Below are 14724 nucleotides of genomic sequence, written 5' to 3' on the forward strand. Positions count from 1 at the left end.
AAGATACGTAAACTAAAATAAAGAAAATATGTGAAGACTTGCTAAAATTACAATAAAAACTAAAATTGAGTTCATAATATTAAAAAATACAAGTAGTAAAAGTCAAATCCATCGAGTTAAAATCCGTGTGGATAACTCCCAATGTCTTACATCTCCCCCCTTCAAAGTTCAATCTAATAATTCAGAAGCTAGTTTTGGATTCTTTGTTCAAACTCTTTTGCCCCTTTTTAACTTTTCCCTTTGTCTTCTTCTCTTCTCTCCTCGATACCTTACCTACCACCCCCTCGGGGACGGAACTATTAAGTGTCTAGGGTTCATTTCTATTATTTTTCAACAAAAAATTATATTTTTATCGTTTTATTTATATGATACAGTTGACTTATTACAAAGTTAAAAATTAAAGATTTTAAAATTTATAATTTAAAATAAGTGATAAATGTTTGTATGAGTAAAATAAATACTTAAGTTTAGATTATTACACTAAATATAAAAATGCATTATTTTTATGCGATGAACTAAAAAAAAAGAGTATATAGTATATATTGAGATAGAAGAAATGCTATTTATACATTATTAAAATTGTTTTTTTTTTTAATTTGGATATATTACTCCTTTCGTCTCAACTTATGTAACATTTTCTGATTTTGAGATTTAAACAAGAATATTTTTTTATCTTAAATTTTTTGTATATCTTTCAATAATTATAAATCAATTAATGTGCACAAATATATATATCTCATTTTAAAATAATTGAAAATTTCACGCGCGAATTTTTAATCAAACTCAAATATTTGACTCTCAAATGAAAAGCGTCACATAATTAAAGCAGGGGGAGTAGTTGTTTAAAACCCTAAAACGTGTTTACTTCTTTTTACTTTAAAATTCATACATTAACTTTTAAGTCAAAATCTTTTACCATTATGAGTTATGATGAAGTAATATGACTGTTTTATCGTTAATTATAAGTCTAGATTCGAACTCAAAATATAACGAAAATTTTATTAAAAATATCCTTTCAAATAAAACTTTATAATGTGTTTTTCAAATTTAACTAAATACGAAAAACCTCAGCATCCAAAAAAAAAAAAAAAAGAGAGAAAGAAAGAGAGTCAAAATCCTTTACACTCTTAAATTTGTTCCCTACAAATAGCCATTACTTCTCTCTTTACTTCCTTATCTCAACCTTTAATTAGCCCTTCCATTCCTTCAATATTTGTTTGAACAATGGATACCAATTTTTTCATCAACGATAATGAGGATGTGTTGATTGAGATATTGAAGAGGCTCGACGGCCGTTCATTGGGAGTAGCTGCCTGTGTATGTAAGCTCTGGTGCGGTATCGCTCGGAACGATTCTCTCTGGGAGCATCTCTGCTTCCGCCACGTGTCGCCGCCGCTCGAAGGTGTGAGGACGGTGGTTTTGGCACTAGGAGGGTACCGGCGGCTGTATATGGTCTGCGTGAGGCCAGTATTGAATCGATTGCGGAAATGGAGGCCGGTTGGAATTGAATCTGATTCCGAGATTGTGAGACGAGTTTATTGGACTCGTCATGAAGTCGAGTTATCGTTGTCGCTGTTTTGTGTGGATTATTATGAGCGAGTATTGTTGACCGGCGGTAGTGGTGATGGTGGCGGAGGCGGAGGCGGAGGAAGACACGACGGCGGAGACGCTGCGGCGGCGCCGTGTGTATCGTCGCTCATGTTCCTTTGTAAGGCTGTGAATGTTTGAACGGAATTGAAATTCAAATTTAATTTGGAAATGAAGCTTATTTGGCGAGACAATTTACGGTAAAATAATAAGTATTTCTTCATATTTAATTAAATATCTTAAATTTAAATTATACTAAAACACAAAATTATATTTGTTTCTGTAAATTCGAATTTTGTTATGCGAAAACATAAGCTTCATATTATTATTATTATTATTATTATTATTATTATTATTATTATTATTATTATTATTATTGAGTAGCTTCAATATTCTTTAATCTTAATTACGTGTTTTTTTTTTTGTTTTTTTTATCTCATGTTTGGCGAAATTGAAACTTCCAGCTATTTGGTGATATTAATTGAATAAAATTTTATTATTATTATTCCTGGTATCTAAGATTACTAAGATATTGATTCATTCTAATTTGATTTACCGATTACTTATCGATTATCGTCATTCATAACTTGTATTATTAAAAAGTGGATACCAATGTTTATTTACATTCAATAAAATATTACAGCACATGCAAAACACACACAAAAAACTCATATAGTATCATTTTATGATATCAAGGAGGGTACTAAATTAACAGGTCTTTGATTATTGATTTATTCCATTTTAAATAAAAATTTGAATTTCAAATTAAAAAACCGACAGAATTGATCAAATCTAGCTGACCCAGACCGATTTATTTTATTTTTAGTAAAATTATATATTTTTATTTAAGTGAATAACCGTCAAGAACAATTGAAATGGTCATTTTTATTTATGAATTATTTTTTTGAATTGAATCGAATAAAATAACCTTATGATATGTAAATATATTTTATACATTAAGTGGTTGTTTGGTTACTGGTTAGAGTTATGCAGGTATTAGTTATGCAGGGTTTAGTTATGCAAGTTTAGTTATGTTGGGTTTAATTATACGGGTATTAGCTATGTGAAGTATTAGTTATGTAGATATTATTTAGTTACGTAGAGATTACACTACATGAATTATTAACTATTGAATATTAAACTTGTTTAAATTATTAATATATGTTATTTACAAAATAATAATACATGCTAATAAAATATGAAATATATTGAATAATATATAATGTTAATATTTAATTAGCATATGTACCGTCAAAAAATATACAATCAATTTATATTTATATTTGCATAAATCAATCAAAATAATAAGTATATAAAAAGAAAAAAAAACTATATATAATAAGAAATAAAAACAATACATGTTGAAAGGAAACAATAAAATTTCTAATTAAAAAAATAAAAGAAATTAAAAGAAATAAAAATGATCTAAATATAAAAAAGAAATAAAAACAACAAACTTATATATAGGAAAATAATAAAATAAATTAATTGGGAAAATATGTAATTTATCACTTTAGTACATGTATAACTAATACTCACAGAACTTATTACACCTTCTACCCTGTATAATTTTATAAATAGATTCCCTCATAAGTTATGTTTAAATTAAATATGCAGGACTACAAAAATGCAACCAAACATAATATAAATTATGTTGATTTTTATCCCTAATACAAAACTTCTACCAAACGTAGTAAAGCTAATGCGACTTTTTATACAGGAATAAGATGTCTCTTATACATTAATCAAACGACCCCTAACAATATGTTAAATTACTTATTGCATTTTTCAAAAATATAACCTAGGTTCTAGGCATGACTTCGAGTCTTTTGCTCTTTACGTTTTTGCTTAATTAAGTTTAAAATTAAAAGATATTGTAATAGGTATTCTATCAAACAACACAACAAAATCTAGCAAACACTTCTATTAAATATTTAAGATCAAATAATACGGCAACAAGATTTTATATTCTTGTCTTCTTGGTGGAGAATTGAAGTATTTCTGTAAGAATATATTTATGAAATAAATATTTTAATAGTAATATATTTTGAAAGTAAAAAAATCAAAAATTAGTTGAACCATATCCATTCCAAAGAGAAACTGATATGATTCGGTTATTTTTTAAAAATCTCTTTTTAAATATACATTATAAGATACCCGAAAAGTTGATATGGCATAATTTTAAGAAATAACGGACCATACCGTACAGCACCATTTGACACCCATGCTTATGAATATTCATATACTAGAGTATTATATACTACAAAATTATGACTTCGAATTTTTTTACAAAAGTTTTCATCTATATCATATTAACACTTTATTTTATACATGTACAAATATTCAGAAGAAATTACAAACAATTTTCATCACTAATCATTAAACAAAAAATGATATTTCAGTGAAGATAAAATAATTAAAGTTTCAATAACCAAACTATTAGTTTTATACTAATACTAATTTATATATTTTCTAGCTTTTTTTTAATGATACGGTATATAATTATATAGTATATTTCAATAAATTTTATTCTTTTTTTTTATAAATATCAAATATCATATAGAACATTATGAGATTTTCAAATGCACATTAAACATTGAAATCGTGGGATCAATAATTTTAATTTCGATAAGATGATTCAGTATGTATACCCTATAACCCAACCCTACTTCTAACTCTTTTTATCTACATACTTATAGGGTTTAAATTATATGAATATAAATGTAATTTTCAAAAGATATTTTAGCATTGTACGTTTTATTTTCTTGCAAATAACTAAATTTATCAAGGATTTTTTTCAAAATATACAACTGAACACAATATATTACATCCACATAGTTATACTTTCAGTTTATACTCACATTACCAATGCTTTTAAGAGCAGTGTCTATACATTTATTATAAATAATAATATATCTACCCTGTATAAAAATATATTTATTAAAGGTGTTTATATATATATATATATATATATATATATATATATATATATATATATATATATATATATATATATATATAAACTATACATATTTATACAAAATTAGTTAATTAAATTCACAAATCAAGTTTTCATCGAATAACTTAAAATATTAACTACAAATTTTAAAGGAAAAATATTCAAAATAACAATATTTTAGCTTTTAGTGAAACTCCTTGGTAACAATTTCAGCATTTATTAAAAATGTCATTATTTTAATTTGCTTAGGGATTAGTTATGTATTTATTTTATTTTAATTATTTATTTTGAAAGAATTTAAATAATTAATAACAGAAAAAATTGTGGAACAAAAAAAAGGTAAAAAAGATTTTAAACACATATTAGTTACTCTTTGAAAAGAGTATATATAGCCATCTTTGTGTCGAGTGTTTTTTTGCTTTCTTCTTAAGAACATAAAAAAAAAAATTTAAATAATTTAGTTTGTCTTCCGAATCATTCATTTGATAACTTTCAAAGCTTCTTCAAGTTGAATATGACATATATTTGAGACAGAATTTTTCAAAATTGACGACTATAAATTTGTCATAACTAGTGAATAATTGAAAAACAATCAAGTATTTTTTTGATTTTTTTTATTTGTTTGGATGAGATATTCATATATGTAGAGTACAAGAGTGTTTTTTTTCTAATTAAATCAATGAAATCTTTGTATGTATTGCGATTTATAGCTTTTTCGGATATTTAGTATCCAAATTATGATGTATAACCAATTATTTTTTTTCTTCTGTTTAGTAACTGTTTTTTCAGTTTGAATGCGTACAATAATTTGTATCTTATTAAGTTAATGACTTAATATAACTAATCGATCATGAACTATTTGTTGAATACAACAATATATTAATATAAAAGTGCGATGAAAATACAAAGTTATAAATACTAAGTGAAATTGAATATAAAGTTGTGAGTACAAAAAGAAATACCTTCTTCATTTGAAATGCAAAATGACTTTGAAAGGTAAAATACAAACTAATCGACCATGAACTATATGTTGAATACAACTATAATACAAAAATGAGATGAATATACAAAGTTATAAATACAAAGTGAGATTGAATATAAAGTTGTGAATACAAAAGAAATACTCTCTTCATTTGAAATACAAAGTGACTTTGAAAGGTAAAGCATAAAATACAAAAATTGTTGGTATACGAATGGATAAAATGCAAAAAAAAAGAGAAATACAAACTTGTTCACATATAAACTGAGATTGAAATACAGAATGAATACCGAATGAAATATAAAATTGTTAGCATACAGTTAGGACGAATACAAATTAAGAAGGAAATACAAACATGTTGGTATGCTAACTGAAATTGAAACAAAATGTAAAAACAAAAAAATGTAAATTTTTTTGATATGTAGATAGAATGAATACACAAATAAACTATTGATTTAGACATTGTAGACATACAAATATTATTTCCGAATCTAAAACCCTAAAAGCAAATACAAATATATTAAAAATCAAACAAAATAAACATATGAATGGATTTGTAGATTCTAATAAATCTGAAATATTAAAAGGAAATCAGAAAAAAATAAAAAAAGTTAATTTAATCGACTAAAAATGTGAGATATATAAATATCAAATGAATATGTAAACAAACTTGCATAAAAATAAAAACTATTAACGAAAAATCTGTAACATGTACAGTGCGAAATATAAATCATAAACAATGATATTGAAATCCGTAATACATACTATAATCAGTGATCTTAAACATCATATCACAATAAATCTAATAAATAATGGAAATTACCTTACCAATCGAAAAATCAACTAATTAATAAAAAGATTTCGTGTAACGATAGAAAAACTCTTGAATTAAATACATATTTTGATGAACAATTTGTGAGCACTATTAAAAGATCTAAAAACGTGAAAGGGGGGCTTGAACATGAAAGGAGGGGGTCAAAACGTGAAAGGTGAAGAAGAAAGATTATTGGGTATTAGATTAATCGGGAGGTGTGAATTTTTTTTCTTTTTTAAAAAAAAAGCTAGAATCCCCCAAAACTGTATTAAAAAGAAAACAAAGAAATGTTGATGATTCTTAATAGTTTCTCTTTACACTGTTCCAATAATGGATGCTTTTAATTTGCTTCACTAGTTATCTAATATTTCTATATTTGATATTTATATTTTATAAAATAAAAAATATTAATGATAAAAAATAAACTTGCCTTAAAAAGTATGTGTAAATGTAAAAAAGTGTACATAGATGGTGGATACAATTTAAACTCAAATCTGAATATATATTATTTTTTAAAATATTGTCATTTTGATATTTTAAATAAATATTTTAAAGTGTTATTATTTTGACTAAATATGTTAGATATTATGACTTAATTGCTAATTTTTCCATAAAAGGAAATGACATTCCCAGCTAACCAAACCTTCAACTGGTTAAAAATCTCAATAAATCACAAATTTCTTTGAGAAATGAAGTTCTTTTTGTTTTTTTTAAAAAAAAGATAAGGTCAGAAAAATATCTTAATTTTGGTTCAATATATTGTTGCGATACTAAACTATCATGAGGACCTATACCTCTTTAGACTATTTAATATCGTATTTTAAACATATGTTTTTTGTCTACGTGGATATAAAAAATAACGTAAAATTATAAATGGTATTGTGTCCACGTGGACAGATATATATCTTTAAAATATACTATTAAATAGTTTAGGGGATAAAATGAGATATTTTAAAGAAAATAATGTAAAGTAACTCAAATTGACGATATCACATCATACACATTAAAACTTAAAAATATGTTTAAATTGTTTTAGCCCAGCCAGAAGATCAAGATTTATGATCGTAATATTACACTTGATCTTGGACAAAAAGGCCATAAAAAGGTTAAACGTATGCACATGTAATATTAATCTAAATGAATAGTCAAAATATATCTCGAGTCTTTTCTCACTTCAGTCTTAGACTTATCACATACTAATGCTATGAATAAAAGTGTGAATGTTATTCTTAATTACATCACCTACCACAGTGAAAAAACAAATACTTTTTAAAATGATTGATTTTTAAGAGAACTAAAGATGCAAAGTTTAAATTGTTTGTAGTAGGTCAAGGTGTTCACTAAATATCATTGTAACAAACTTATCATAAAATAAAAAATACTAGCATATATCATGATAGCATGAGTAAGCTCCCCAACTGGTCCATATTTATAATGTATATATGAACTCAAGAATAATTGTATTGTATATTCTATCTTCTTCGAATCTTATTATATATCACGAGATTTCAATATGTTATTGTTATTATTATATATCATGGAAGAGAAATTGCCACATTTAACACTATGATAAGTATTTGTATACCATAAGTTAGTAAGTTGCTAGGTTAGAGACACATGCATTTAGTTATGTTCCTTCCAAAACAGATAAAAGTACTACTAGCCATGTGTTGTCTGCTCTACAAAAAATTAAATTCCAATGCAATTCATCTTTAAGGGAGAAGGTGATAGACATAGACATCTATGGTACACGTTCAACACCACCAAAGTGTTTTTGTTCAACTTGTATATATTTTTTTTTTTGAGATATTTGAAATTTACTGACCAACTAATTCGACTTTTTTTTTAAGTAAGCTACTAAAAAGAGAAAAATATTATACATATTAGCCTAATGAAACCAAATTTAACCCAAATAAGGTTCATTAGGAAAAATAAAGTGTCTCTAGCTAATCAAAGATAGAAACGCCTTAACTTAGAGTTTTAGTTTTATCTTTTCTTTATCTCGTTGCGAACATAACATACATGATATTACTATATACGACTACATGTTCATTCCGTGTAGTGACTTCGAACAAGGTACATGGGCTTAGGCACAAGCAAGTTATTCGTTAGAAAAAAAATAAAGATAAATAGCAAACTAATAACCTAAAATAAATGGAGTAGCTATGGTTTGATTTAATTGTGCTCCATAGCAAACGTTAGCCAAAGATTGTCAGTGGAGTAGCTATGGTTTGATTTAATTGTGCTCCATAGCAAACGTTAGCCAAAGATTGTCAGTCGCCTCTCTCATAAAAGTCTCGCTCGCCACTCTCTTCTGCTCGCCTCTCTCGCTTTATACACAGAAGTGTATAAATTGTGTTTCTGTTTTGTATAAAGTGAGAGAAAATTGTATATACACATGCAAAAATATATATCTTCGTGTTATACACTTAATTATATAATTTACAAACATTTTACTTCAGTTCAATTGTAGACAAATGCAAATTTTAGACAAATATTGCAACAAAAAAGGCGAACGAATTATACAATTGCAGTGAAATACAATTTTCTCTCGTTTTATACAACATAAGTGTATAAATTGTGTTTCTGTTTTTGTATAAAGCGAGAGAAAAACATATATCTTCTTCCTATACACTTATAATTATGCAATATACATGCATTTTACTTCGATTCAATTGTATGCAAAGCAAATTTTATACAAATATTGCAGCGAATTATACAATTGTGCATTATACAATTGTAGTGAAATAGGATAGCGAATTATACAATTGCAGGGAAATAGGCCAACGAATTTTACAATTGTATATGTATAGCGAATTCTACAGTTTCTATGTTTGCTATGGAGCGCAATTATTCAAACTTTGTTATAGCATACAAATATGAATTTTTTGTTTGCTATACGTGAAAGTTGCCCAAGAAAATATCGTATATACAACTAAAATGATATACTAAGTGGTTAAGTAACATATTTTGGACACTTTTGACACAATAGATTGTTGTAGCTTTCTAATCTTAGACCTTTTTAATGAGTTTTAAACACCTTGAATGAATTAGTGATCGCGTGTTCGTCACTAGCAACAATTTCTTACCTTTTCTAAAAAACCTTTTGTTCACTAACAACATTTTTTTTTACCTTTTTTAAAGACCTTTTGTTCACTAACAACATTTTTTAACCTTTTTTAAAGACCTTTTGTTCACTAATTTTGACTCTACCATAGGTACCTTGATCATCATAGGTTGTAAGGGTGAATTGCTCTACATCCCGCCACATTATAGTGAGCCAAAAGCAATTTTTTTTCGTAGCGAGACAAAATCTAACCACTAACTGTGGACTCTGAAGTGAATTGTAAGTAAAAAAAAAAATGAAGAAAATATTCCACTTAAAGTATGACAAATATAAAACGTATTCTATGTCTATTTCCCTCTCTTGGAATCTCTACTTTTTTACTCTAAAAAAAAATAAATTCCTTATGAGTCATGGGATTCCATAATTAAAGAGAAGAAAAGATGCATATTTTTTTTTCCCAAATAATTGAGTACAAGTAAGTTTAATACTACAAAAAAAATTATATATTTGCTATAAATAATAATCAAAATTAGAAATGTCAATAAATTTAAGCCAAGTGGCAGACAACTTGTGAACTCTTTATAATATAAGTTCTCCACTATCTAATCTTAACCAAACATTTTAATTTAGGTCACCCCCAAAAAAATTGATACCCTTAATTTTCCTATTCAAAATAAAAATAAAATATGAAATAAAAATTTATATTCTCTAAATTTTAAATTCAATTAAGTGCACAGAATCCAAAACCCAATCCCTATGGACAAGGTTTTTTTCCCTCTCTTTTTTAGATTTATTTCATTTATCCATATTATTAGTTTACAATTTAAGAAGATTAATGATATTTAAAGTAAAAAATTAATATACATTTATAATTTAGATTTTTTAAAAGTTGTAATACTAGCTTTAATTACATAGTTGACTTTTTCTAGAATGATATTATCTTCCACATATATAAAGTATATTATAATTAAGTACAATTTTTTTATTTTTATAAAGGTAAAAAAATAAATTTGCCATTCTAAATTTGAAAAAAAATATAATAAAAAGTAGAAATATTTCACTCTGTAATCATTTCATTTTCTAATATATTACTATTTCTATTTTTAATTTTTAACAATCAAACCATCTCATACAGTATTGTTTCAGTTTAGTTGCAATAGTAAGTAAAAAAAAAACAAAAAAAAAAAACTTCTTCTACTCTTCGGCGTCTCCGACGGTTTCTTCCGCCGTAACGCCGCCGTCAGATGCCGAAATCTTCAGCTGAAAAAAATCTGTAATTCTCTCAAGAATCTCAGTTTTCACTATTCGATTACCCTAATTTTGGTTAAAGTTGAATGATGTACTTCTTTTGAGTTTGTCATTTTACTTTGAAGTTTAATTTTGAGATCTGCTGCAAATTTTGAGATCAACAGTATTTTTTTGCTGATCTACGGAGATTCGTATGTCAGTCGGATTTAGTCTCTGTAAGTCCACTTTGATTCTCATTTGAAATTTCTTCTCCGAAATCTAGCTAAGTTTTGTGCTAATATTGTCTATTGTGTATGATTTTTTTTTTGAACTTTTGTGTTCGTTGTTGTTTAGATCTTACTAGTATATTTGAAATTATGCAATTATTTTGTGTGATTTTTTTGTTTGAATTGAAATTGAATGTGAGTTGAAGTGTTTTGACTTGAAATTGAAGAAGTTGAAAGGTGTCGGTTCTGTTGAATTTGACAGAGTCAATTGATGACTTGAGCTGTAGTTCTTTCTGTACGGAGTATGTGGTCTTTTGAATATAGATTTAGATCTGGATATTTATTTCGATGTATATAATGGTTAATGGATTTAGCCTTGTTGGATTTATTAGTTATTATTTAAGGTTAGGATATTACTGAAATGTTGAGTACTATTGAAGGTCGATCAGTGAGTTGATTTCGAATGATGAATTGTACATTAAAGTATTTCTCGTTTAATTGCAGGCCTGTAACCATGTATTTTATGCGAATTGAGTTTTATTTATAAAAACCTGTGAGCTTTTGAAGGATTTCGTAGGAAAATCGGGCTGAAATTCTGGATTTAGAGATGGGAACGAACATGGAGGAAGCATTGAAAGCTAAAACAAATGCTGAAAGGAGATTCGTGGAGAAAGACATTTTGAGTGCAAAAAATTATGCTCTGAAAGCTCAGATGTTGTACCCTCACTTGGAAGGAATATCACAAATGGTAGCGACCTTTGGAGTCCTTAGTGCTGCAGAGACGAAGGTTAATGGAGAATATGATTTCTATGCAATACTGGGTTTAGATTCCTCTGTTGACAAGGCCAAGCTGAAGAAACAGTATAAGAAGATGGCTGTGTTACTCCATCCCGATAAGAACAAAAGTGTTGGAGCTGATGGTGCATTTAGACTTGTCTCTGAAGCATGGACGGTGTTGTCTGATGTTTCCAAAAGAAGCTCGTATGATCACAGGAGAAGTTTATTTACTCTGCATGGTTCTGGTGTTGGGAGCTATGACAGTTACTCCAATTCATCAGTTTCTCATAACAGGCTGGATACATTTTGGACCGTTTGTACCTCTTGTCACGTTCAGTATGAATATCTTAGGAAGTACCTGAACAAAAGGCTGTCCTGTAAGAACTGTCGTGGGGTTTTCATAGCTGCTGAAACAGGATTGGCTCCGGTTAATGGTTCCTATTCCTATAGCTCTTGGTCTAATGGATATGGAAGCCATGGTTGCGGGGCTACATATGTCCCAACAACATCTGTTTATGCTGCAAATAATGGGGTCTCAGGACATCATTCCGGACCTTGTTCCGAGCATGTCTCCAATTTGTCCTTTCAGTGGAGCTCCAGTGGAAATTCTGCTCCAGTTTTAGATTCCAATGGATCATCCACAGCTGTCAGTTTTGCAAACCAAGCAAGTAGGAAAATCACCAGAAGAAGAGGCAGAGGGAAGCATGAAGTGAAAAAGATGGTGAGCAACGGGGTTCTTAACGGGCATACTGTGTGCAATGAACAAATCCCTCGCAGGCCTGGTAGACCTCCTAAGAAGATAAAAATTGGCGTGGAAGGTACATACAGCTATAGTAATGGAGAAATGGCTCTAAAAACTGCTGGAGAAGTTAAAATGACTGATGGAAATGGGGACGGGAATTTGAAACAAAATATTAAGCTTCTAAATCCTGCTGAAGCTTCAATAAAAAGACATTCCGCTGCTCCTGCATTTGATGCAAGACGGTTACTAATTGACAAGGCAAGAGCAGAAATCCGCAAGAAACTGGAAGAGATCAAGTTGGCTTATGAAGCTGCTGCTGCAGAGACCGAGAAGAAGAGAAAGGTGGATGCTGAGTTTGGTGAATCGGGTGAGAGACCTAAAGGAGCAGTGCAGGAAGTTGTTGTTCATCAATCAGAACTGGGGAAAACTGGGTCCATGACAATAGTAGTCCCAGATTCTGACTTCCATGATTTTGACAAGGATAGATCAGAAGATTGCTTCAGACCTAAGCAGATATGGGCTGTATATGATGAGGAAGATGGTATGCCTCGCTTGTATTGTTTGATTCGTGAAATCATATCTGTGAAACCATTCAAAGTTCATATCAGTTACATAAGCTCAAAGACAGATAGCGAATTTGGGCTGGTCAATTGGTTGGATTCTGGTTTTACAAAGTCATGTGGAAATTTTAGGGCCTTCAACTCTGAAATTGTTGAGCATGTAAACATATTCTCTCACCTGCTAAGTAAGGAGAAAGTTGGAAGGGGAGGTAGTATTAGAATCTACCCAAAAAGTGGAGACATTTGGGCTGTATATCGAAATTGGTCACCAGATTGGGACGAAACCACCCCAGCTGAAGTAAGGCACCAGTATGAAATGGTTGAGGTTCTTGATGATTATTCTGAAGAGCTTGGTGTCTGTGTTACTCCTTTGGTTAAACTTGATGGGTTCAAGACAGTATACTCTAGAAACACTAACAAAGATGCAATTCGATTGATTCCAAGAAGAGAGATGTTACGATTTTCACATCAGGTACCATCTTGCTTACTGAAAGGTGAAAGAATGAACCTGCCTGAAGGGTGCTGGGATCTTGACCCTGCTGCAATTCCAGAAGATTTACTTCAGCGAGTAAATGACGCCAAGGAGGAAAGAACTACTGAAGCTGAAAGCCCAGTGGGATTTGATCTAAATGTGACATCTCAGGCTGAAACCAAAATGTTGATGGAAGAAGAACTTGGACAAACAGAATATCCTGGTGTTCCTGATGAGCTCCATGGCTCTAGATGTGGTTTGCAGATTCAAGATATCTCGAATGATCCACAAAACCTGTTCAGGATTTCCACTGAGCTTCCTCAATCTGTAAAGGAAGTTCATAGTTGTGAAGAACCCAGCAGAATGGAAAAAAATTTCTCTGCTACACCAGGTGAGCATTTTCGGGCTGTAACAGAGGTATAGGTGAAGAAGGAAAGACCTAGATAAATAAGGTATTAACATCAGAGGTCCTTTTCATCAGTCATTCTAACAGTATCGAGATTCAAATTGTATAGATTTTAATACAGAATGAAGAATGATTCTCAAAATATTAGATAGCTCCAAGGATCCAAGTGATACTTAACAGATGCCCCTATTGTTTTAGGCGGCTATAGTTCTGGTTAGCCACTTGTAGTAGTATTTCTTATTCTGGTCTTAACTCTGCTTATCATGTCTCAGTTTAGTGACATATTCTTGATGCCTTAGCTGAATGTTCTCAGGAGCTGCAGTGTTATAGGCATCAAATCATCCTTGAAATATCCAACTGCTGTAGTTCAAATTTTCAATTTTATCTTGGTTTCTCTTCAGTGGCAGTGAATATTTCCTCTTAACTAACCTGGTTACTGATTTCTCACTCAATTGTTTGATTAAACAAATCTTTGTATTGAAATATTTGATGTATGATTGTTCTTTACCCAGGGTGATGGGATTTTAGATATTATTCTCAGTATGGTTTTTGCAACGAAAACAAATGCTAACTCATTCATGCCTGTTATGTATGGGGTAAATGCTATGTTTCTAATGCTACAGAGAAACTTTTGCCCTATTTGCTGTAGGAGATAAAAATATATTTTCTTAAGCCAACAATGTGAGATTGTGAATGGAGGTGAGCCTTATTGGTCTACCTTGAAGTATTAGTAGGAATCTAACAATCTTATTTTAGCTACTTTGTGAGGCTTTAGGAAGAAAATGATACAAGCATGCTAGTGTTGTACCACCACAACGGTAAGACCTTGTCCTTGATCATAGGTAAGTAGATGGGCTTTAAAAAATCATCAGATGTGTCTGCCGTCATTTAACCAACAATCATTTAA

General features: G+C 29.3%; 2 protein-coding genes across 3 annotated transcripts; both read left to right on the forward strand.

Annotated features, from left to right (window-relative positions):
* Nucleotides 1–1022: 1022 nt before the first annotated feature.
* On the forward strand, nucleotides 1023–1951 carry LOC101262934 (F-box protein SNE-like). Its single transcript, XM_010325585.4, has one exon. It carries the CDS (start codon nucleotides 1225–1227, stop codon nucleotides 1726–1728), a length of 504 nt encoding a protein of 167 aa, XP_010323887.1. The 5' UTR covers nucleotides 1023–1224; the 3' UTR covers nucleotides 1729–1951.
* Nucleotides 1952–10016: 8065 nt separating this feature from the next.
* On the forward strand, nucleotides 10017–14241 carry LOC101257088 (uncharacterized). Of its 2 annotated transcripts, none has more exons than XM_004243514.5 (2): nucleotides 10017–10869; nucleotides 11365–14241. In XM_004243514.5, the coding sequence occupies exon 2, from the start codon at nucleotides 11468–11470 to the stop codon at nucleotides 13832–13834; it is 2367 nt and encodes a 788-aa protein (XP_004243562.1). In that variant the 5' UTR covers nucleotides 10017–10869; nucleotides 11365–11467; the 3' UTR covers nucleotides 13835–14241. The 2 variants fall into 2 exon arrangements, with proteins under 2 accessions (XP_004243562.1, XP_004243563.1); XM_004243515.5 differs by having other exon boundaries at nucleotides 10422–10869; nucleotides 11428–14241.
* The last annotated feature ends 483 nt before the right edge of the window (nucleotides 14242–14724 follow it).

This window comes from Solanum lycopersicum, chromosome 7 (assembly GCF_036512215.1).
Source record: "Solanum lycopersicum chromosome 7, SLM_r2.1".
Classification (NCBI taxonomy): Eukaryota; Viridiplantae; Streptophyta; class Magnoliopsida; order Solanales; family Solanaceae; genus Solanum; species Solanum lycopersicum.